This window comes from Thalassophryne amazonica, chromosome 21 (assembly GCF_902500255.1).
Source record: "Thalassophryne amazonica chromosome 21, fThaAma1.1, whole genome shotgun sequence".
NCBI lineage: Eukaryota > Metazoa > Chordata > Actinopteri > Batrachoidiformes > Batrachoididae > Thalassophryne > Thalassophryne amazonica.
The window spans coordinates 17,969,127-17,994,904 of NC_047123.1; the positions used below are offsets into that span (position 1 = coordinate 17,969,127).

General features: G+C 45.2%; 1 protein-coding gene across 1 annotated transcript in view; it reads left to right on the top strand.

Annotated features, from left to right (window-relative positions):
* The window catches only part of fut8b (fucosyltransferase 8b (alpha (1,6) fucosyltransferase)), a 255,849-nt gene extending 233,752 nt beyond the window's left edge, over nt 1-22,097 (top strand). Inside the window, 4 exon segments of the mRNA XM_034161646.1 lie at nt 499-745; nt 13,954-14,130; nt 14,226-14,376; nt 20,511-22,097. Coding sequence (XP_034017537.1) covers nt 499-745; nt 13,954-14,130; nt 14,226-14,376; nt 20,511-20,849 — 914 coding nt within the window. The 3' untranslated portion in view covers nt 20,850-22,097.
* Nucleotides 22,098-25,778: the final 3,681 nt, after the last annotated feature.

Genomic DNA, 25,778 nt, shown 5'->3' on the forward strand with positions numbered 1-25,778 from the left:
AGGTGGGTGTCTGCGCTTCCATTCTTAGCAAATTAGCGTGAATGTATTGGTAGAATTACTGAAGCAAACATATTAGGGCATGTAGAGATCACCATTTCAGGGAAAGATTGAGGCCAGCATTTGTTTGTTTGTGATGAGGATCGAAACTACCTGTTATGTCATTGTTTTTTCTATGAATTCATGTATTGCCCCATGAAATGAACTGATAATATGTTGTAGAAGGTTATCTGTTTCTTGAAGTTGCTATTAAGAGAATTCAAGAAATGGGTGAGTCCTTTTATACAGCATTTTGCGCACGTTTTAACATGTCCATTGTATGCATTTTGACACCTAGACTACAGATGGCTATGATCAGAGTGTATCCTTGCTTCCCCCCCCCAAGTGATTTGGTAAAAGGTGGCCTAATTGTCTTATGGCATAATTGGGACGTTACTTTGCAGTCTATATTTACTGAATGTTGAGTCTCAGATTGTGTAACAGGCCCTCTTTTGTATCCAGGAGAGGCTCATGACAAGGACATCCAAGTTGTGGAGTTGCCTATCGTGGATAGCCTCCACCCACGGCCACCATACCTGCCGCTGGCTGTCCCTGAGGATCTGTCGCCGCGTTTGCAGCGTCTGCACGATGACCCCTCTGTCTGGTGGGTGTCCCAGTTCGTCAAGTACCTTGTCCGCCCTCAGGCATGGCTAGAGAAGGAGATTCAGCAGACCACAGCCAAGCTGGGCTTCAAGCACCCCATCATTGGGTAAGAATCCTCAGCTCTCACTCAGTCATAACAGTGTTATTTCTGTTACATTTTCCGACAAAGTGCTACAAGGTCAAACCAAACAAATGGCATAGACATCGACATAAGAAAACAAAATGTAGCTGAGAGGGTTGTGGTGGAATACAAATGCTACTTTTGGTGAGGTTAATATGAGGTTAATGCAATAACATTAAGCAGCGTTTTGTTGAGTCGTCTTACTTATTTATTAACCTTGGAAGGGTTTAAGTTTCCATTTCTGCGTTGGTTATCATAATATATTTCATATTCGGCACAAATGTGATACTTTCAGTCAGTCTTTTTCAGGTATTTCTCTCTGTAATTCTCAATATACCATGGTGTGACTCGTTGCCTTCCAATAATGCAATAAAAAGTAAACTGCCTCGATATTACCATATTACCATACTTGGCTGAAAAAGGAGAACAATCAGTGCAAACATGTTGTGATCAGGTTTGATTTTAGTTGTCTGGATTGTGTGTTGTACCGTCTCAAATGATACTTTTTAATCCTCTGGAGTCAAAGGACATTTTCTTGATTTTACCATACCTTTAGTAATATCATTTTTAAGGTACTTGCATATAGTATAATGCCATGTGTTGCATATCAAAATGTTTAGAATAACCTCAGCTTTCTGGATGCAAGGCATATATTTGTCTAGAATGCTGTACACATAATTTTTCTTTCCCTAAACCTGAAAATATAAAATGTGTTTTCTGAAAATTTTCAAATCTTTAATCTCTAAGCGATAGAAGATGAATGAATGAATGAATGAATGAATGAATGAATGAATGAATGAATAATCTTTATATATTTTTGTTCATGTGTACAAACTGCTTTGGTGTTACATATGGCTTTATCACAGTCTTGGGGTCACAAAAGTAGTGTAATATGAAAATGTTTTTGAAACAATGTAGTATAAATAAAAAAAATACAAAAGTGCCATTCAGTGCAATAATTCAGTGCATTTATTTAGTAAAATAATGTACTATATAAGAGCGCAACCTATAGTGTACACTAAAATACACAGATAACACAAAAAAAGTGAAAACACTTATTTCCATTGTGTGATGTGGAATCTTCTTGGGCAGTGCTATGGCCCAGCTAACGTTTGTCCCATGAAGGTCAGACTGCTGCTCGGTTTAAAACTTATCAGTTTTGAACGGTTGAAAATTTTCAGAAGCTTGGCTGGACTCTCAGCCAAACCCAGCCCTGTTCAGTACAGGCTCAGTGAACCTAGGAGTCCAATTTTCATGCTGGGTACAAAAAGAATTACCCCAAGATATCAGTATCGAGGACCTAGCATACATCAAGTCCACCTGGAGTTGCAAAGAGTTGCACCGCACCTTCCCTGAGACATCCAGATTTGATAGCAAGTGAGGCTGAGATGGATGGGAGTCCACCGAGCTCTGAATAACTATGACTTTTCCCGACTTGTGACTGAGACCTGTTACGGGCGCAAAACAGAGCTAATCGTTGCCGGGTACAATAGTTAACAATGGAGGAAAAGCAATATAAATGTGAACAGCACCACCCATATTTCTGAAGTATAACTATCAGTGCTGCAACAACGTAAACTCAGCTTTTGGCTAACCCATGAGGCTCGGCCTGCCAGCCTGGCGAACAAAGAGTTTTAAACGAGAGGCAAAGAGGTTTTTAGTTTGTCAACTCAGCCTGATTTACTTCTTTAGTCCCCGACAGAACTTTTAAGATCAGCATGTTCACAGTTTGAATACCACGTCCTCGTCCTTCATAAATCTTTTTTCTCATCTCCTTTATATTTTGGTGGGAGACGTCGCCATACTTACCCTGTCCTACCCGGCTTCCTTCTCACCCTGCTCCCTCTCGATTCTCTCACTGTCTGTCTTTTTGTTTCTCGCTTAGATCCTCTCCCCTTTTTTCTTTTTTTTTTTTTTTTTTTTTTTTTTTTTACCTCCGCCTTTCATCACGCTGGCAGCTGTCATCTCTTTCTTCCAGCCTTTCCTCGTTCTGTTGTCTGGCTCATTCCAACTTTTTTCTCTCTCCAGTCCTCTCACATGCCCTCGTTTTGAGAGCACTCTATCTTCATTTGCTCATCTTGTTCCGAGATTTTTTTTTTTTTTTTTTTAATCGTCGTTTCACCTCTCGTTCACGTTCCCTGGGCACACATCCGTTGTTGCAGCTCTCGCGTTTTTCCACACATCTCTATCACTGTTCTTTGTGATTTACACTTCTGGCCCTCCATCACCGTTTCGGCCTTTCTGTCACCGGGGGACGCGCTTATTGAAATGAGGCGCCACATAGAACAAAGTTTTTGTTTCTCTCTCTCTCCTCTCTCCTCTCTCTCTACTCTCTCTCTCTCTCTCTCTCTCTCTCTTTCTTAAATTTCTTTCCTCGGTTTTTGATAAAGTGATGTTGCAACAAAGCGCCTGTGAGCTCCTATCAGGGAGCGGGTGAACATGTGATGTTAAAGTGGGTGTGGAAAGACGAGCAGTCAAACAGATGCGGTCGGCGTCTGTCTGAGGTAAAGGTGACACTGGAGGTATTACCAAGACAGGAACTTGTTCTCCAAAGTAAAGAGAAAAAAAAAGAAGAATGGCTGCACCCTACGATAGACGGTCTGCTTATGGGGTCCCCCCGAATGACCATAAAAGGAAACAAATGGCTTAAAAAGTGAATGGATGAATGCACACTCTTGCACCATGGATCATTCCACCGTTGGAAATTTATATCGTGGCATTCAATTGGCATCGCGTTGGCTTGATCACTCTGGTTGATAAATTCTTGCCTCGTGTTGAAAATGAAAACAACCTGCTGTGTTGCTGATTTAAACATGTTGCCACATTGTGATTTGGATTAGTAGAGTACTGGCAGAGTCCCCAATAGGTGCAGCGGCAACCCTAGACCACTTAAAGCTACGGTACGGAGAGGGAGCAGAAACTGAAGTATCTCCAGTGGAAACTGGCGTTCATCACAGATGTATTCCGAGAACATGTATGGTTGTGAAAACCAGTGGCTTTGGTGTCTTTGGCAAGGAACGGTTTACTGGAAAAATATACATATACTGTATTTCCTTGTTTAAAAAGGCCTGACCTTAAATACAGGCCTGCCTCATTTATTGCCGGTGTCGCAAACCGGACGGGCCCCCTAAAAAAGCCCCCCCCCCCCCCCCCCCCGATGACGCGGTTCACGGATTATCACCCGTTTCTGCTTCAAACTGCACACCAGTCATCATCTATCTCACAACAGATATCTGAAAACTTTTGTACAACAATCACTTCCACATAAATTCAGCATTATTTCATCATAAAAGGCACCAGAAGTGATCAGAGTGCAGCGGCTAAACAGCTGCTAGCTGACAGCGTTCACTGCACGTCTGACATTTCAAAGCGTCACGGAATTTTGCCTCGTTTCTCTGCTTAAAATGGCCTTGTTTCTGCTTAAAAACTGACTTTAGAATGATTTAAGAGGTTTCACCTTTATCATCTGATGGGTTAATAATCCCATTAATCCATTTGATCGCTTCGGGTGAAGAGACGCCGTCTCGACGTGCTGCTGTGGTCTGAAATGACGCATGTGCAGATGCAAAAGGTGGACTAATTTTAGGGGCGGACCGTTCGGTCTGTGACACCAGGTCAAAACTCTGCCAGGAAAAAAAAAACAAACGCTTGCCTTAAATACTTGCCGTCTTGTTTAAGGCCAGGTCACATATGGTAGCCACCAGTCATCACTGCCTGGCTGATTGCAGGTCCAAATGGCAGCCTCCTTTTTCCAGCTGACTGATTCTGCTCTTTTTGTCTCTGTCCAAGGTGTGGACGGCTTGGCACAGGATTGGCGGCTATGGACCACGGGATGCTGGACTGGCCTTGAGATGACGTGCCTGAAGCTGACACAGCAGATGTGTTTGGATTTCATGTTTCTGTTTCCTCAGCTTTGTGAAACTTTGTAAAAACCTTGTAACTGGTAGAATGGCCTAAGCAGTGGGTCACCCCTCTGAGTCTGGTCTGCTTGAGGTTTCTTCCTCAATATCATCAATAGGAGGTTTTTTCTTACCTCTGTCGCCAGTGTTCTTGCTCTACGGATTGGTAAAGTTAGACCTTACTTATGTGAAGCGCTTTGAGGCAGCTTTGTTGTGATTTGGCACCACATAAAATTAAATAAATTGTAATTAAATTGAAATTGAAGTTATGTTAAAATGTTTGGGCAATCAAGTAAAAATCGTGCAATTTAGTTTATTTGAATTTATATTGTGCCAAATCACAACAAGGTTGCCTCAAGGTGCTTTCCACAAGTAAGGTCTAACCTTACCAACCACCAGAGCAACAGTGGTAAAGAAAAACTCCTCTGAGGAAAAAACCTCAAGCAGACCAAACTCAAAGGGATGACCTTCTGCTTGGGCCATGCTACAAACATAAATTACAGAACAGTTCACAATGCAACTGTGACATTAGCACTGATAGTGGACACAGTAGACTTGTCCAGTAAAACGTTCCCGTAAAATATGTCCAAACTTCATCCTGAGGTCTTCCTAATGGGATGTCTCGTCTCCTATGTTTACTTGATCTGTCCATCACTTTCCTTCTGCTTCAACTTGATTCGTTCAGATATTTTTCTTTTATGTTTCTTTTAACTTTTAGGTTGCTATTGCAAGTGCACATTGTTAGCATTGACCAACTTTATTGTTAAAGTGCCAGAAAAGAACCCCCACGTCATCTATGACATCACCACAAAGTGTGTCATGATATACCGTCTCTTTTTTTATACCCACGTGGGTCAAAATTCTAAATAGTTTCCAGACTGGGAAAATTTTCATCACATTGGTCATTGTATGATTGTGAATCCATCCATCCATCCATTTTCTTCCGCTTTATCCGGAGTCGGGTCGCGGGGCAGCAGCGCAAGCAAAGCCGCCCAGACCTCCCGATCCACACACACCTCCCCCAGCTCCTCCAGGGGAACCCCAAGGAGTTCCCAAGCCAGCCGAGAGATGTAGTCCCTCCAGCGTGTCCTGGGTCTTCCCCGGGGTCTCCTCCCAGTGGGACGTGCCGGGAACACCTCTCCAGCGAGGCGTCCAGGGGGCATCCGGAAAAGATGCCCGAGCCACCTCAACTGACTCCTTTCGACGTGGAGGAGCAGGAAACTCCGAGCTCCTCCCGAGTGACCGAGCTCCTCACCCTATCTCTAAGGGAGCGCCCAGCCACCCTGCGGAGGAAACTCATCTCGGCCGCTTGTACTCGCAATCTCGTTCTTTCGGTCATGAGCCAAATCTCATGACCACAGGTGAGGATCGGAATGTAGATCGATCGGTAAATCGAGAGCTTTGTTCCCCTACTCAGCTCTCTCTTCACCACGACAGTCCGATACAGCGACCGCATCACTGCAGATGCTGCACCGATCCCTCTATCGATCTCACGCTCCATCCGTCCCTCACTCATGAACAAGACCCCGAAATACTTAAACTCCTCCACTTGAGGCAAGGACACTCCACCGACCTGAAGAGGGCAAGCACCTTTTCCGGTCGAGAACCATGGCCTCGATTTGGAGGTGCTGATTTTCATCCCGGACGCTTCACACTCGGCTGCAACCCGCCCCAGTGCACGCTGAAGGTCCTGATTTGACGAAGCCAACAGAACCACATCATCCGCAAACAGCAGAGACGAGATTCTGTGGTTCGCAAACCAGACCCCCTCTACACCCTAGATGCGCCTAGAAATTCTGTCCATAAAAATAATGAACAGAACCGGTGACAAAGGGCAGCCTGGCGGAGGCCAACGTGCACTGGAAACAGGTTTGACTTACTACCGGCAATGCAAACCAAGCTCCTGCAGGACCGGATAGCCCTTAGCAAAGGACCCCAGACCCCGTACTCCCGGAGCACTCCTCAACAGGGTGCCCCGAGGGACACGGTCGAACGCCTTCTCCAGATCCACAAAACACATGTGGACTGGTTGGGCAAACTCCCATGAACCTCGAGCACCCGATGGAGCGTGTAGAGCTTGTCCAGTGTGCCGCGACCAGGACGAAAACCACACTGCTCCTCCTGAATCCGACGTTCGACCATCGGTCGAATTCTCCTCTCCAGTACTCTGGAATAGACCTTACCGGGGAGGCTGAGGCTGATCCCCCTATAGTTGGAACACACCCTCCGGTCCCCCTTCTAAACAGAGGGACCACCACCCCGGTCTGCCAATCCAGAGGCACTGTCCCCGATCGCCACGCGATGTTACAGAGGCGTGTCAGCCAAGACAGCCCCACAACATCCAGAGACTTAAGGTACTCAGGATGGATTTCATCCACCCCAGGAGCCTTGCCACCGAGGAGCTTTCTAACCACCTCGGTGACTTCGGCCTGGGTAATGGATGAGTCCGCCTCTGAGTCCCCAGTCTCTGCTTCCTCTTCGGAAGACGTGACGATGGGATTGAGGAGATCCTCGAAGTACTCCTTCCACCACCCGACAACATCCCCAGTCAGGGTCAACAGCTCCCCACCCGCACCGTAAACAGTGCTGGTGGAGAGCTGCTTCCGCCTCCTGAGGCGTCGGACGGTTTGCCAGAATCTCCTCGAGGCCGACCGATAGTCCTCCTCCATAGCCTCCCCGAACTCCTCCCAGACCCGAGTTTTTGCCTGTCTGACTGCACGGGCTGTGGCACGCTTGGCCTGCCGGTACCTGTCAGCTGCCTCTGGGGTCCCACCTACCAACAAAGATAAGTAGGACTCCCTTCTTCAGCTTGACGGCATCCCTTACTTCTGGTGTCCACCACCGGGTTCCGGGATTGCCGCCGTGACAGGCACCAGAGACCTTGCAACCACAGCTACGAGCAGCCGCATCGACAGTGGTGGTGGAGAACATGGTCCACTCGGACCCCATGTCTCCAACCTCCTCCGGGATCTGGGAGAAGCTCTCCCGGAGGTGGAGTTGAAGACCTCGCTGACAGAGGGTTCCGCCAGTCGTTCCAGCAGCCCCTCACGATATGTTTGGGCCTGCAGGTCTGACCGGTTTCCTTCCTCCCAGCGGATCCAACTCACCACCAGGTGGTGATCAGTCGACAGCTCTGCCCCTCTCTTCACTCGAGTGTCCGAGACACGTGGCCGAAGGTCAGATGATACGACTACAAAGTCGATCATTGACCTCCGGCTCAGGGTGTCTGGTGCCAAGTGCACTTATGGACACCCTTGTGCTCGAACATGGTGTTCGTGATGGCAAACTGTGACTAGCACAGACGTCCAACAACTGAACACCACTCGGTTCAGATCGGGGAGGCCGTGCTTCCCGATCAACCCCACCCTCCAGGTCTCACTGTCACCGCCCACGTGGGCGTTGAAATCCCCCAGGGAGAACAATAGAGTACCCCCAGTCGGCGCGCTATCTAGTACCCTTCCCAGGGACTCCAGGAAGGTTGGGTACTCTGCACTGCTGCTCGGCCCGAAGGCCGAGACAACAGTGAGAGACCTTGTTCCCGACCCAAAGGCGTAGGGACGCGACCCTCTCGTTCACCGGAGTGAACTCCAACACTTGGCGACTGAGCTGGGGAGCAATAGGCAATGCGACCCCAGCTCCCCGCCTCTCCCCGTGGGCGACGCCAGAAAAATGAAGCGTCCAGCCCCTCTCCAGGAGTTGGGTACCAGAGCCCAAGCTGTGCGTGGAGGTGAGCCCGACTATCTCTAGTCGGTATCTCTCAACCTCCCGCACAAGCTCAGGCTCCTTCCCCCCCTAGCGAGGTGACATTCCACGTCCCAACAGCCAGGGGCTGTGAGCATGGACCGGGCCGCTGGGCCACCCGCCCTCGACCGCCACCCAATCCTCTCTGCACCCGACCCACATGGCCCCCTCTGCATGTGGTGAACCCACAGGAGGGCGGGCCCACGTCACTCTTTCGGGCTGAGCCCGACCGGGCCCCATGGGCTAAGGCCCGACCACCAGGCACTTGCGCGTGAGCGCCAGGCCTGGCTCCAGGGTGGGACCCCGGCTCCGCCATACCGGGCGACGTCTCGGTCCTTGATCTTTTACTGAACTGCCCTTAGTCTGACCCGTCACCTGTTTGCCTTGGGAGACCCTACAGGGAGCACAAAGCCCCCAACAACATAGCTCCTAGGATCATCCGGGTATGCAAACTCCCCCACCACAATAAGGTGGCAGCTAGAGATGATTGTGAATCTGTGACTTAAATACGAACAAACAAAATTGCTATTTTATTGACTGAAATGGTTCTAAAAATCAAAAGGGAGTACACCTTTAAGATTCAAAATCTAATCTCGAGTGAGCTGAGCAGGACACTGTAGCTGCATTTTTCATTGCCGACTGAGCCACAGTGCTGGTCACATTCAAGGATTATATATTATTGTCTCAAACTCCCAGAATCAGCACTTGCCGTGTCTGCTGTGGGTGTGCTTGTTCTTCTGAATGTATGCTTTTATGCCCACCATGGGAATTGTCTTGCCTTGCTTGTGCTATATGAATAGGGAGAATTGAATTATTGTGGCAGTAGTGTGGGAGAGCACTGGGGGTGTTGGGTGCTTTGGACGGGAACTCATCAGTGCCTCTCCAGTGCTCTGACAGAGCAAAAAAGACCAAGACAAAGAGAGTTCACAGGAACAAAAACTGCAGACATGAAAGGCGCCACAGAGCAGGAGAGAAACCACGACAAAGGACTGAAGAGCCTGGAGTCAAGACCTCAATCCGATCACAGACCGAATGAAAGGCACCCACACCCCCCGTCCCGCCCATCAGCCTGGTTTCACCACTTTCTTTGGCTTTTATTACAGACTGTAAATCTGACTTGACACTGCAGCCCCATTCATACTAACAGTGCACAAATGAAGCCAAAATCCGGTGAGGATGGGAAACCGCGACTCTCTTTGCTTAATTGACTTAATCTGTAACTACATTGTGCACAACAGGGACGGTAATGTATAGACCTGTAGGGTCTTTTGGGCAGTGTCCAAAATGCACAAAGCAATCATATTAGCTTGCTACGCCACACAGTCCAATTTTAGAAAACTCTTCTCAAGTGAATGATAACACAAAAATACATGCATTTTAATGTCCATTCCGTTTAGAAAAAGAAGTGCATGAGCACAAATGTACTGCACCAAACTTTGCAGCACAATTTACTCTTGTCATCTTACATATTTGGTTGAACTTCCTACACTTCATGTGAAATCTTAATCCCCCGAAAAGAAACGTTATTGTTGCACAGTTTTCTTTCGGATTTGCAAACAGTGGTGCACAATCTATGGCGCATAGCAGTGGTGCAGTTAGGGCGTTTTGTTTGTTTTTTGTTTTTTCTTTTGTGTGTGTGTTTATTCCAAAACTCCTCCCAGGTCTTTTGGCTGATTTCCACCAAACTTGATATGTGGGTCATTGGGGACAGTGATCACAATTACTGTTTTCGTGATGATGTCAACCACACTTGGCACACATATATTTGGGGGGTTATGGTCATTGAGATCAAATGTCAGATTGCTGTAGCCGTTACTGTCTTCATGCCCACAGGTATTATGACCTAGTCCATTAACTTTCCAAAGGGTTGGCCTAAAAAACAATCCACACACGAGGGAACCACATTGTAGACACTTAGAAATCTACTGGAAGTACTTTCTTTGGCCAAAACAAAACTCATTAACATTTCTCAATGCATGTTTTAGGAATCACTGTCCCAAATTAAAGCGCCATATGCCATAGAGGTGAAAACAGACTAGAGTGCGTAACTTTGGTTGCACAACTGGAGACCCCTGAACAGAAAACGACACAGATAGTGAGTTCAAACAGTCTTTATTTGCAGTTAACAGACTTTGCAGAAGCAGTTAGCAAGTAAAAGTGTTCAAAAAGGAATAACTGGAGACATGGTTGGCAACGGAGGCGTGGGTTTGGTACACAGTTAAATAAATAGATGATAAATGGACTGCATTTATATAGCACTTTTCCATCTGCATCAGATACTCAAAGTGCTTTACAGTTATGCCTCTCATTCACACAAATACACTCACACACCAATGACAGGGTACAGCTGTGTAAGACGCTCATTACACACCGGGAGCAACTTGGGGATTAAGGACCTTGCCCAAGGGCCCTTGGTGATTTTCCGGTCAGGCTGGGGCTTGAACCAAGGATCCTCTGGTCTCAAGCTCAACACTTAACCACTAGACTGTCACCTTCCAGACCATCAATGCGCAGTTAATCAGTTCAACCAGCAGACAGTGACTGTGAAGGCTGCGGCAAAGAGAATCCAGTGATGTCAGCAGAAGGTCATTACACAGTTTAACATAACATGTAGGAAGTCCAATAGACAGCAGGCCAAACTGTAGAAACGGCAGGCATGGGGTCGGCAACTGAAAATCAGAACATTGGAAACAGAACGCAAGAAGGCAGGAACATGGATGAGACAATCTGGCACAAGAGTGAAGGAATTATGACTGTTAAATCGTGTGTAATCCAAAAAATTCAGAAAATAGGCATGCCAGGATCAGGAAGTGAAACAGGCTTTTTGACCCCACGTGATCCAGTGAGCTAGCAGCTGATGGTTGGCTGGATTCCACATATATACATCTCTGAAGCAAAATGTGGTCAGAAAAAGTCTTTAACTTGGTATTTTTTCAGTGCATTTCTGCCGTAAGTGAAAGTTGAAAAATTTCCTCTCTCATCTCTTAGATGTTGGAATTGCTTTTGGTCCCCGAGGCCAGAAGTCACCATGCAGATGCGTCTGGGTAGTTTTGTAATTGAATAGTTCTTGGGGGAAAAAATTTTCAGCATCCATCAGTTTGACGGATGTTTCTGTGTCAGGGAGAGAAAATGTTTCCATTGTAGCCTATCCTTTGTTCTATGTTCAAACTGTGCTTTTTTTTTTTTAAATAGTATATGTGCAGTCTGTGACAGCACTCTCTTTTTGTCCTTGCTTACTGGAAGGGATGACAAGGACATCAAAAAAAAAAAATACAGTTGTGGTTATTTCTCGGTCTGCCCATTTTCTATCTCGCTGCCTTTTCTCATTCCTTTTCTTTTTTCTGCCCTTGTCGCATCACTTTATCTGTTTGCTTACAACAGCAACGTGCAGAATTTCAAAATATGTCGTTCAAGTTTAAATGCTGCTTCTTTTGTTGGTTGTATTGTCACACGAAAGCAATTACTTTGGGGTAAAAACGAATAAACAAAACCAAAAAAAGCAAATCTCAAAACAACAAAATCAATGACTGGTTCTAGGTTCTATCGATGGTAACAAAAGCAGCACACAACGCGTGAATCAATGTAAGTCCTTTTTTTTTTCTTTTCTTCATTGCCATTACAATACAGGTTTAAAACTGGGCTGTCTGCTTGAACCCCATTGTTGTGTCTTCAGAAACTGTGATTTTAAACTGTTCCAGAGGAAAGAGCGACGCCAGCAAAAGGTCATTACACAGTTAAACATAATGCATAGGATGTCCAATAGGTAGCAGGCCAAACTCTGAAGAAACGGAAGGCATGGGGTTGGCAACTGGAGATCAGAACACTGGAAACAGAACACAAGAAAGCAAGAACATGGATGACTCAAAGTGGCACAAGACAATCTGGCACCTAACCCCTGGCCTCAATCCAGGGGTTTGGTACAGCACATTCCATACACCAGTCAGCCGTAACATTATGTCCAGGTGGAGAATTAACATTTTGTCCTCAAAGTTAATATGTTGGAAGCAGGAAAAACAGGAAGTCATAAAGATTTGTGCCTCAAGAGCTAAACTGTGATGACTAGACAACTGGGCCAGATAATCTCCAGAGCTATAGTTCTTGTTGGATGTTCCTGGTTTGGAGTGGCCAGTATCTACCGTCAAAGCTCATTGATGCGTGTGGGGAGTGAAGGCTAGCTTATGTCGTCCAATCCAACAGAGAAGCTACTCAAAATGCTGAAAAAATGTTAATGTTAGTGATGATAGAAAGGTCTAATGTTGATTGTGATAGAAAGGTCTAAGTGGTGTTGAAGCCTCAACAAGTCCGGCCTGTTTTGGTGACAAAATGGGGACGTACACAGTTTTAGGTAGTGTTATGGCTGATTAGTGTACTCATTGCGTGGTGTATTTGTGTGCCAGTTGAAGTAGCAGGCATCCTTGACCACATCATGAGGTAGTCGGGTTCCTTGCCACCTTATCAAGTATCAAATCAGGTCAAATAGCCCTTTTACTACTAGAAAAGCAGTCTCTGCCAGGACTTGAACTGGCAACCTCTCAGTGATCTGTGTTATAACCAGAGTTCCTGCAACTGCGAAGCAGCTGAAATGAAGATGGCCAGCAGCTGCCACCATCAAGAAAATACAGTTCACATGCATGTCATCATGATGGATGATAATCGGTTGACATCCAGTGTTTCCCCTATAGGAGAACAAGGCCAGAAACATTTTTTAGAAGGCCAATGAAAAATAATACTGAGGACATGATTTAAATAAAACAAATATCTATTAGTTATTTGGAATCAATAATCATTTCGGCCTATCCATTGTGCTGACAACAGCACTGTAGCCAGTTAAATTTACCCTGTGGCGCTTCCAACAGAACATGTCATACGTCAGAATCTGACATCCACTCCACAGATTTTGACACCAGTCCAAACATAATGAAAATGCTCCTTCACAGTTTGTGACATAAGGTGTTTTTGAAACTCCTTCTCCATAATGCCTTGTTCACACCAGACAGCTGCATTGCTGAAGGTTGAATGACATTAAAACAGGTATAAAACATGGACAATGTTGCAGTACATTGAGTCCCAAGAACCAGCATTGGGAAACACGTGCAACCCTCTGTGATTCATTAATGTGAGCACTTGATTTTCACGGACAGAGGCTTGTTCAGTCAGCCGCTGTGCATCGCCTCAAGCAGGGCCGCTAAGTTGTAGCTGATGGGTCACTTTAGGCCTGGTTGGCTGAAGTTAAACTTCAACCAAAAACGTGGCTTCATGATCACACTTTGCAGACCTGAGGTAGAACCTAAGGAGGAGCAGGAGGGGGGGCCCTCTATGTGTACTTCTCGGGGAAACACGGCTGTCAGTCACATTATTAATGCTGTTGAAATCTCGTAACAAAGTTGAAGACGTAGAGTCACGTTCTGCTGCACCAGGCCCATTGTGTCAAGGGAGATGTTGAAATGTTTTGAAACATGCAGTGAATTTTAATAATCCTGTCGGTAAAAAGAAATCGGGTTTATGAGATTTGATACCAGTCTCGAATGCTGTGTTGTATTTTTCCGCCTGTAGAGTCCACGTGAGGAGGACCGACAAAGTGGGGACGGAGGCGGCCTTCCACCCCATAGAGGAGTACATGCTGCATGTGGAGGAGCAGTTTCAACTTCTGGCGAGACGCATCCATGTCGACAAGAAACGGATTTACCTGGCCACAGACGACCCCTCGCTACTTCAGGAAGCCAAGACCAAGTCAGTGTGCATATGTTGTGCGTCTGTGTTTGCCCGTGTCTGTTTTGGCTGCCTCACTGTCTGACCCTAGTCTCTTGCCTTTTGGTCTCTTCTAGGTATCCAGACTACGAGTTCATCAGTGATAACTCCATCTCGTGGTCGGCGGGCCTTCACAACCGCTACACAGAGAACTCACTACGAGGAGTCATCCTGGACATCCACTTTCTATCACAGACCGACTTCCTGGTGTGCACCTTTTCCTCCCAGGTAGGTCCCTGTCTCTCAAACACGCTGAACACCAGCACAAAATGTCTCACCAGCTTCAAGGAGGGCTACATGTTCACTGGTCTTTGTTTGTTTGCAGGAATGCAGAAAAGGTAAAAAGAAAAAAACAATTTCAATGAAAGTTGAAATCGAAAGTGGAGGGGCGTAGGACAAGAAAAATCCTATAAATGTTTGTTGTGGATTTGGCTCAAGGACCAGTTCCTGCCTTTGATCCGGATCAAAGTTAAGGATCATGATGAAAGGTTGAAAGGTTTGGATCAAAGATCAGCAATGATGATCAAAAATGAACTATCTCAATCAGAAGTCAAAGCTCAGGATCAAACATCCGTCTTCAGATGCACAGATCAGCAAGCACAATCAAATGTCCACAATCAAGATCAAAGATGAGTAACAAGGGTGAAAGATCAGGATTAAAGATGACTGGTCAGGATTAAAGATGAGTGATCCAGATCCAGTATCGGGAACAAGATGAGTGTTTGGGATTAAATATCAAGGTCAGGGATGACTGAATGGATCAAAGGCCAGGATTTAATTAGAGTTAGCTGGATCAAAGATGAGTGGTCAAGATCATAGAAAAGCAATCAGGATCAAATATAAGGATCCAGGGAGACTGATTGGGATCAAAGATAAGATATGAGTAATCTGTATCAAAGGTTAGGATCTAACATGAGGGAGCAGGATGAAAGATGTGCTTAGGATCAACGACCTGGCTCAAATATGTGTGCTTACAATCAATGATTGCCAATCAGAAACAAAGACTAAGATAAAAAATGAGTGATTATGATATCATCAAAGATTAGGATTAAAGATGAGTGATCAGGATCACAGATCAGCCATAAGAGAAATAGTGAGCGATGAGGATCAGGAACAGGGCCCAGTTTTATAAATCGGTCTACTCTTGTTTAGTCAACTAAACTTTTGACATTAGTCGTTGCACAAAGTGCTTAGTCGGCTAAAGTTTCACGTTAGACGGAGGAGTCTGATCTTGTTTTAGTCTACTTGACTTCAGTGTCTTACCTCAAAAATGGCAGCTACCATGTACCACCACTTGATGGAACAGGAAGGAAGGAGAGACTTGTGATGGGAGCAGGTGTTCTGGGACTGGAACAATCCTCTTCATCGTGGACATGATGGCTCCAGCCATCAACCGCTAAACAAGGAGGAACAGCATCCTGCCAGCCCTTCTTCAGGTTTTGATTGCACTGAGGTTTTACGCCTGTGGGACCTTTCGGCAGGTTATCGGTGACACAGTCCATGTCTCCAAGATGACCATGTGCCAAATCGTGAGGGATGATAGTTCTGCACTTATCCTGCAACTGGGGCGGTTTGTCCAGCAACTTACTAAGGGGCACTGTGATCTCCTCCCAAGACTGCCTTTTGGCAGCTAGGGCCAATGTTGTACCTTTGGGGCCTTTTTCCCGGAGCGCTTCTGCTCTTACATGGTAGATTCGGCCATGGTTGTAGCAGACAACCAACCTGGAAGTAAACAAAACTCTCACACATTGGAGGCATTTCTTGGCAATGGCACCCGCAAGGCTGCTTATAACCATGAATACCATCAGCTAATGTCAGATGGCTAATCTACAAGTTTAGCCATCGATGTGAAACAGAGATTAGACGGTTAATGTTGGGTGACTAACCTTAGTTGTCTGTAAGTTGAGTAGACTAAAAGGTCAGACTGCTTGATGATTCTGGGCCCTCAATCCAGTCCACTGGTTTGGAATGATGATGGGAATTTTGACGTATGGACTTGGCAGAGGTACCGGCCTGCTCCTTTGATGATTAGTAGGGATCACTTTAGTGTTGCTGAACATGTACACACATTCCAAGCAGACACAATCCGCTGTTGTAGTGGCGGTAATCATTGTAGCCTGTTAATGACATGCATAAGAAGAACATAACCTTTTGGATTGCTGACGTGCGGGTGTCACCTCAGGGTCATCGTGGTCACACGCCAATTATCTGACAGTTGAGTCACAAGTCCAAATGGATTAAATGCTGGAGAGAACTGCAGAGAATAAAATAAAACCATGAATTCAGCTGCCTGTGACTCCTTGATGTCCAGTGACACGAATGACTCGGCATATTTAACGGATTTACTCATAAATTTAAATGAATAAATTCAACACCATAACTCAACCATGAATACCGTCGTCTTGTACGTCTGTCACGTAAAAGGACATATGAGAGGATAACGATTTGCTGAACTTTGCACCAGATCAATCCATCCGTGTGCTTTTGGTGATGTAGTATTCCGTCGAGCCTCCTGCTGATCGCTGCCATCTTTAACGGAGCCTTTAATTGTTCGTTTCAGTTCGGCTTAAGGTGGATGAAAAGTGCTGAGCGACTCGCTCCCGCCAGAACTTTGAAGTGAACTAAAAAGCCCACAGTTTGAAGAGGAATTATGTGGGATCGCACATTGTCTTTAGGTTTGGCAGGAAGCCCAACCGCTCCGTCTACACGGTAAAAGGAAAGGGGCAAAAAAAGAGAGCGCACTTTAGGAGGTGTGACGACCGGAATAGCGGATGCAGAAAATGGATGGATAATAAAACGGCTAATTGTTTCCCTGCTTATGAAACATGAAAAAGCAGGATGAGATGGCTGCTGACAGTCACAGGAGAGCCATGAGGCCATCACGGCTTTTCTCCGCTGAGCGTTCCCGCGGGTTAAAGGGCGCACATCGTGCAAAATCAATCATTATCCACTTTTTAAAGTAACATATGCTGGAAGTTTATCATCAAATATCTGTGAAGTCCCAACGTTTCTGTGAGTGTGCACATGGAAACATCCCAAGATTCATCCATATCTGGACTCCTGCAGAGACACGCCCACTGTGCCGGGCTGTGCCTCCAAGGACATGCCCACACGGGGGCTGTGGGAGGAGAAAGCCGGTCCTCAGAAGATTACATAAATGGTGAAGGTAGAACGTTTAAGTACGACCGCTGGCGTTTGGCTCGTCTCGTGACTTACTGCTGAGATCAAAAGTATTTGGAGAGCGCCACGATATTTGTAGTTTTTGGCTCTGTGCACCACCACAGTTAAGGTGAAATGAAACACAATGTGCTTGTAGTGTAGATTTTCAGCTTTTTTAATTCAAGGGGTTTAACCATTTAGGAATTGCAGCCATGTGGTGTGGCCTCAGTTCCTGGGCTGCGTCCTTCGAAGACTGCACTTGATGAAGATCTGGCATTCCGAGACCGTGGCTGCCCAACCAACCCATCTGGAATAAAATAATCTCACCCACGGAGCATTTTGTAATTGAGTCATTAGCTTTTCCTGCCCCTTCCCTCTGTTGCCTAGCAATCTTGACAGCTGCATGTGACAAGCTAGCGGAGTGGGCGTAATTTGTACTTTACTAATCAGTTTCAACACTTATTTATACTTAAAACCATTACTTATTTATAATTATACACATGAAGCCCAAAATTGTCCTTTTGTTTTAAATTTACCAACCATTTTGTCTTCAAGGGAAAAAAAAAAATCTCACAGTGACTCATGGGATTGTTTCAGGCCGACGGATACACCTGTTTTCAGGGAAAAGAAGGCTGCATTTGTCTGCCGCATTGCAAAGAGCCTTGGACATGAGACAGCCTCGTCGAGTTACTAAGACACATGCAGTCAAAGGATGTAGCCTCCGAAGGATGCAGGCCCTGAATTGAGAGACTGTAATTGGAACTAAATAGAATTTGTCCTGTGTAGGGCCTGAGGCACATTGATGATGGTGCTTATCCCCAGATTCTGTAGCGTGAGACAGATGAGTGTGTACAGCTCCTCCTTGGACGTAGCACCAATGCGGTGGAGGTTCCTTCCCCAAACCCAAGTCAAACTCCTGTCCTACTGAACTACCTGCTCGTATTATGCTGCATAAAAGTGTCACTTTTACATCCAGTTTTCTTGAGGCAAGTCAGGGGATGGATACATAAACATTTCCAAGTCACTGAATGTCTGTAAGATTTTAATACAAGAAAACCGATCAGGTCCAGGCTCCTGTGTCTATCTTTTTCAAGAAAAATGTCCGTATGCCACTACACTTTGAAATGCAACCGCCAGAAGTTGCACGGTGCTCGTTCGGATGGGCTCCGTTGGCCGCAGTTAGTGCTTTCTTTGATATAATTTATTGAAACGCGTACACTGTAAAACATGACGGTCTGAATCTGGAAATCTAATAGCTTTTTAAAAGTTTTCGGCCTGTATTTAATGTGTTTTTCACTTCTAGTTGTGCAGTGTCATCCATGGAGACGTCCTCCGCTTCCTCCAACCACCTTTATATAATTCACGTTGTGCTGTGGGTGTTGGCAGGAGAGACTACATGCGTTTTTGACGATTCTGGGGATTCGCGCGCTCAACAGAATCCTCAGCACTGCTGGAATTCTTGAGGCCCTTTTCTGCTTGCTTTGAATTCCACGTGTGTTGTTGGAGTATTCTGGTGTTATGTGGGAATAGAAGGCCGAGTTGCCGATGCGGTGAAGGCGATCTGCGTTCCTTCACACTCCCGGCATCATGTCAAACACAGAGCTCTTCCAGTGTCGATATTGGAGTGAATAACTTCACGGGAAGCGATTCTGTACTTCCGTAATGAGCTCCCCAAGACAGCACATGCACATGGGTTCGAGAGAACTTGATACAATAATCTTGCTTAAAGGTAAAGCCACATTTTGCAGTTTGAATTGCAATTTGGGGCTGATTCCAAAAGGAAGTCGCTCCCCATAGAGGCCCATGTTAAAATCCCCAGCTTCACAGCAGAAACACGTTTCGAGTCTGGTACAAAAAAAAAAGGTCTTGCTACTTTCGCCACTCATGACAACTGTTGGAGGGGTTATATTAGCCAACAATTTAAAATATCATTATCTGTAAAGTTATGAATAATTAGGGGTGTTGTTCTAGGGCTCTCCTCGCAGAGGCTGCTAGCAGTTGTTACTACCTGTTGTGGGTTCCACCATGTGTGTCATTTAATCTGCATTTTATTGCAAATATCTGAGATAATGCGGCTTACTATGTGGTTGACTTTACTAACAGACCAACTAGGAAGTCTGTTCTGCAGTATTTCCACTGAGTGAAATTTTAGTATTTTTTTTAAGTTGTGTAGCGTCACAGTTGGCACTAATCAGCAGGTATTGAGAGCTTGGTTAAGTTATCGCCACTCCTACTCCACTATCACTGAGCCAATATGCTGGTCATAATTTTTAATGCCTGCACGCAATCTCTGAGATGGGAGATTGCACTTCATTCGTTGAATCGTTTGCCCACACCCCACCATCTTTAGGCATTTATGGGTTGTCCGAGAGGTAGGCAGAGTCAGGCACTGCCAAGATGGTGACATTTGTTTTTCCTTATTGGCACAAGCGGTTCGTGCCTTAGCCTCCTATACAGACGTTCCTAGGCCACCTATGCCCATCCTCCGAGTACACCTGAAGTTGTCCTAGGTAGGATATCCAGTGTTAAACCTGTGCCAAGTCAACATGCGTTCCACACCAGACCTGCTGTGGTGACCCAAGGCAAGAAATTGGGAGCATTCAAAAGAACCAGTCACATGATTTGAGAGGCCAAAGTTGCAACATGTGGAAACAGACTGGTAGCTCAGAGGGGTCAGAGTTGTCTCAGACTGCCCAGCTGTACATGGGTACCAGCTCAACCTTGGCTGAGTAACTACCGTATCCACCCATCGGAACACCCAGTGCTGAGCATCAGCTCACCCCCTTTATTTGAAGAAAGTTGGTTAAGCATCAACCTGGAATGAAATGAAACTACAAGTAACATATTTAATGAATGAGAAAAGTACAAAAAGTGGGGACACAAACAAGTGAGTTATTTGTGATTTATTTTGTGTTTGCTGTGAAATCTCTCCCACAGGTGAATAGGGTAACCCGTGCTGGTCTGGCGTCCAGGCGGACACATAGACTCTCATCTGCTTCATGTTACACAATCTGAGATAATTACCAGCTTGAATGGGCCTCAAGCCCGGCGTAGGACTTACATCCTACTTTTGGATACAAATTTTCAACATCTTGGAACAAAGCACATAGGAATTAACTGAATGAAGCCTAAATTAAATTTAAAGCACATTCTTGTCTGTGGGGGTTTGTACATTTAAAGTTGCGACTCTGTTTGTGTTTTAGGTCTGCCGTGTGGCCTACGAGATCATGCAGACGCTGCATGCAGATGCCTCCTCCTTCTTCTACTCCCTGGACGACATCTACTATTTTGGAGGCCAAAATGCCCACAACCAGATCGCCATCTTACCCCACCAGCCGCGCACCAGTGAGGACATTCCCCTTGAGCCCGGAGACGTGATCGGAGTAGCCGGCAACCACTGGGACGGTTACTCCAAAGGCATCAACCGCAAACTAGGCCGCACGGGCCTCTATCCTTCCTACAAGGTCAAAGAGAAAATTGAGACCGTGAAGTATCCGACGTACCCCGAAGCGGACAAACTGCTCAGCTCCCAAAAGAAGTAAGACGATGTGTAGGGGCGTTTAAAAAAAAAAAAGACAAAAGGAAGAAAGGAGCGAAGACAAATACACAGACTCCGACACAGGGAAGGAGGCTGCCTGTACAGAGGAACAGCCCACTTAGTTCACTAAGCTGAAAACAGGAAGCGCCTACGCCCACAGGCGTTACCAGTGACAATGCACTCTGTGTGCATGTGCGCGCACAGGTGTGCGTGTGTGTATAATTGCTTGTGCACATGTCAAGATCTTGGAAGACTTGCACCCAACCAATACCCCCCACCTTCCCTTGCGCCCGACGCGACAAACTCGGGCACGTAGAGACGTAGAAGTTGATTTGAAACAAATCACTCCGTAGTCGGCCGCGCTCGTTATCACGAGAGCGACTGGGGCGAAGACTGAAAAAGACAAAAAAACAACAGTGAACTGAGACAAAGTGTTTTAATTTAATTATTTTATGTGCTTTTGATTCTAATCTTGCCTTCTTCTTTTGTTTTTGTTTGTTTGTTTTTTCCTCTACTGATTTTGGTCATTGAATGTACCGTGTTCTCTTCTTGCCATTCTCACGGTTCCGCTCACGTTCACTGTGCTTCCTCCATCTCGACTCGTGCAATTATTTTGATCTCACCATGTTGTGCTTTTGATTTTTATTTTTTTAACTGACTTAATTTTTGTGCATATGGGGCTTGTGCATTGTATACTGTACAGAGAGTGTGTGTGTGTGTGTGTGTGTGTGTGTGTGTGTGTGTGTGTGTGTGTGTGTGTGTGGTGTGTGTGTGTGTGTGTGTGTGTGTGTGTGTGTGTGTGTGTGTGTGTGTGTGTGTGTGTGTGTGTGTGTATGCATGCATGAGTGTTCCTAGAAAAGTCCAAGGGGCCATTGTTCCAACTTGGTGCCTGTCGTTGGTGAACCCGGCTGTATGACCTGTGGTTTTTATTTTATTATAATTTTTTAGAGTGGGGGGGGCGGAGGTGCTCAGCATACAGACTCGGGTCACTCCGCTGGTGACCTCTAGTGGACTCCGGTAAGATTACGTGATGTGTGACGCACTAGTCTCCCAAGCACTCCATAGACGGCGTCTTTTAAGCCCATCTGTTTGTCGTCTGTTTTAAAATCTCTGTTTTAAACGAAATGAAGAAAAGAAAGGTGTTTTAAAAACATGAAGGGTTTTTTTGTTTTGTTTGTTTTTCATAACTTATGTTCTCGGGCATTGTCTTTGATATCCACAGATGAAATAAACTTGAGAAACCAACACAGCATTACCCCGCCCACTGTCAGTCTGATTGTGTTCGCCATCTGCTCGCGTGTTGTTTAACAGGTGACACCTGCTCGTTCAGTCAGCCCGAACGCACTCCGACAACATTCACATTCTGACAAGGCTTTTCTCCATTTCAAGACTGCATTTCCTGGAGGCAGTCTATATTTTTGAAGAGTAGAAGTCATTACCTGAAGTTCACCATTGGATATCTTGAGCACCTTTTCTGTAAAATTGCTATCACGTCAACATCCTTGGGTTTGAACGTCGCTGCCACCTTCAGATGAAGCTGCGTTTGCTTTATTTTTAGAGTGGAAATCAGTTCCCGTTTGCTTCACATGTAAATTATTTCACGAGGTTGTTTCATTTGTACCTTTGAAGAGGTCAGAAACATTGACGCCATCGCTGTCACAAATTTACTTGAACATAGTTGGATCCATAAGTATTTGAACATGGGCGGCAATTTTTGTAGTTTTTGTACACCGCTACAATGGAGTTTAAATAAAACATTTAATTCATTTAATTGATACCGTGCTAAATCACAACAAAAGTCGTACAAATGCGCCACACGTGACCAAGGTTTAAACCAACCCATCAGCATGCCCACTGGGCGATTGTGGTAATGACTAACTCTCTGTACTGTTTTTCAGTTATGGGAAGAAGCCTCAAGCAGACCAGACTCTGTGTGGTGACCATCTGCTTTGGCCATGCTAATGAAATAAAACAACACAGAATAGTCAGAACACACGGTTACAGTAATGTTGTAACCGTAATAATGTTGATCAGTGCCTGAAAGGACAATCCAGAGGAGGGGACTAGAGTCTCAGCCGCACCTGTCAATTAGCGACTGTACCGATGCCATATCAGTGACCAAAAGTAGTAGCTATAGAACACCCAGTTCCACCCCTCCCAAAGTGCCCCACGTTCTGGACTTAAAAAGCAATAGTATGTGCTCAAATTCAATAATACTGCAGTAGTTTTAATTCAAGGGGTTTACCAAAAAATCACATTAACCATTTCTGAATTACAGCCATTTTTAATTATAGCCATGAGTAATTGGACAAATGTAATAACAGAATGATTATATCGAAATTGTGTTGAAGTTTGTTAATTCTGTCTGCAGTAGACAGTTCTTAAAAACTGAGTGGCCGCACAAGGAGAATAGTGAGGGAAGCCACCAAGACATTTCCTTAAAAAGACGTGAAATTTTAGCTACACTTTGCCAGAAGGCACATGGGAGACTCAGGCCAGGTGACACACACACACACACACACACACTTAAGCATGGCATTGTTTTTGCTTTGATATTTTTGTTGAATTTATGTTGTTGAGGTTTGCTGTCAGTGTGATTTTAAAGGGGACATTTAAAAAAAATCATACAAAGAAGCATGAATTTTATTTATTTATTTATTTTATGTCATAAAATGACCCAAAACAAAATTTAAAGCTCAGGGGATCACAAACAAAATTTCACAATGCAGAAAGGTGCGATGCTTTCCTGACGGAGGCCAGCAGGGGTCGCTGTGCATGTGGTCATCAATAGGCCTCACTCCTCCGACAACGAAAGGATTCTCAGGCCAGAGCCCAGATTTTGGCGGACTGGCCAGAGTGTCCGCCTCCCATGCCAGAGATCGTGAGTTAGCATCCCAGGGGGAGCGAGCGGGAGGAGACAAAAACACAACGCAGGAGCTAAACCCCTCGGATTCTTCTGGGCTGCTGCTCTGCTGCACTCGCTTTCTAACACTGTGACACTGCCCCTAGTGGCAAACTGAAGGAGAGCAGGGACACAGTCATCTGTAAACGTCGGTCAAGACATGCAGCAGCACAGTACTAAAAACCTTAAATGGGCAACTCTGGGATTTTTCAACCTGGACTCTATTTTTGGACTTGCGGAGGACAAAAACAACTGTAATTGGTCCAGTATTGATCGAGAATGTTAACTCTGCCAAACAGCTGCAGTGTTCCTGTTGTAAGCAGAACAACGAGCCCCTCATCGGTAATCGACTCGTAATGACTTAATACAAAGTGGCGTCTCCAAAACAGGAGGCGGCGAAGGCAAGTAATCAATGTGTAATCACTTGTTTTAAACATGCATATGTTTACGTCTGTAGGGATCGTTGCCGTGTTACCAAGAACCTCCAATGACATTTTCACCGATTCCGTGGCGAAGAGAAGCAATTTAGCATGACGGTGTTTGGGTTCTAAATCGATACTGGACCGATTAAAATCCTTGTTGCTCCAGATATTTACCTAAAAACATCAAAAAATAGAGCCGCGTTTGAGAAATCCCAGAGTTTCCCTTTTAAAAGTTGCTTTTTAAAATTTATTTTTGTACTAAATACCAGTTTTCTGCTAAATGTTTAAAATACTCTATTTGTGGGTCACAACAATCCCACATGGCTTTTTCTTGATTATTTTACTTCTTTAGCCCAGTTTTGAGTTGTCCCCATGGAACCACAGCATGGGAACACCTTTCCCCGTTCGGTGTCCTACCTCCTACACGTCCAAATGCTTTATGATCTTCTTCTGTGCTTCTTATTCATGAGCTGTCTTGTTATTTTCTCACTTAAGGGGCTTTGGGAGTTTCATTAGATCTATCTTTAATTTCATTGCTGATCTACATGCTCCATTGGACACCCATAACGAAGTCACAGTGGAGACGAGGTTTTTTTTTTTTTTTTTGTGCGCGTGTGTGCGCCTGTTACTCGTTAAATTTTTTCCTTGCTTGACGATAATCCACGACTAATTTCGCCTGCGCTGGCATTTCATCGACGAGACCCGTGCAGTGTTGTAGCAGTTCCTTTAACATCTCTTTCCAGGGAAGGGGCCCCTCATGAGCTTTACAAATGCACAAGCTAACTGGAGGGCACTTTAATTAAACCACACTTGCCGCTGTTACAGTGGCCTGTAACAGTCGTTTAAGAGAGACGTTAGTTCGGTTAATTATGCTGTTAATTGGCCACAGCTCCTGTTAGAGATATGGCAGTTTTTCTCTGGCTTTTCTTTATGTTGCAGCACCCGCTGAGAGCGCTGTGGCGACTCTCCCTCATAAAGTCGTACCATTAGGGCGCCTAATCCACCTCCAGATGAACAGGTTAAATTTGTTCCGAGCTAATAGAGTTCTTTCCCACTGCCTTTCTTTAATGCTCCGAGAACACAGACCGAGATTTCAGCGCCGCCGTGTAACACCGATGGAATTATATTATATAGAGATAAGTGAGCGCACCATCGCCTTGTGAAATTCTAGTCTCGTAAAGGGCAGCTGAATTAATTCTGACTGACTCATGAAAAATAGGAAATGGAAATGATTTTTGTAGTCCTGGTTGGCTGCAGCTGGCGCCCTGTCAGCGCAGCAGAAGTCTGGTTCACATTGAAGTAGAAGAGGAGGATTGACACTCCGACAAGAAGCAGTCAGGTTTTCATGATGTCAGAAACAGTACGCTGTTGGCTGTCTTCATCTTGGTCACGATTACCTCCACCAAGGATGTTTTGTTTTCAGTTGTCCTGTCTTATTTCAGCAGGATATAGTGCATCTGGAAAGTATTCACAGGGTTTCACTTTTTCCATATTATGTTACAGCTTTATTCCAAAATATGACTTTTTTTTCCTCAAAATTCTACACACAGTACCCCATAATGACAATGTAAAGTTGTTTTTTATTTGTTTAGATTTTTGAAAATTTATT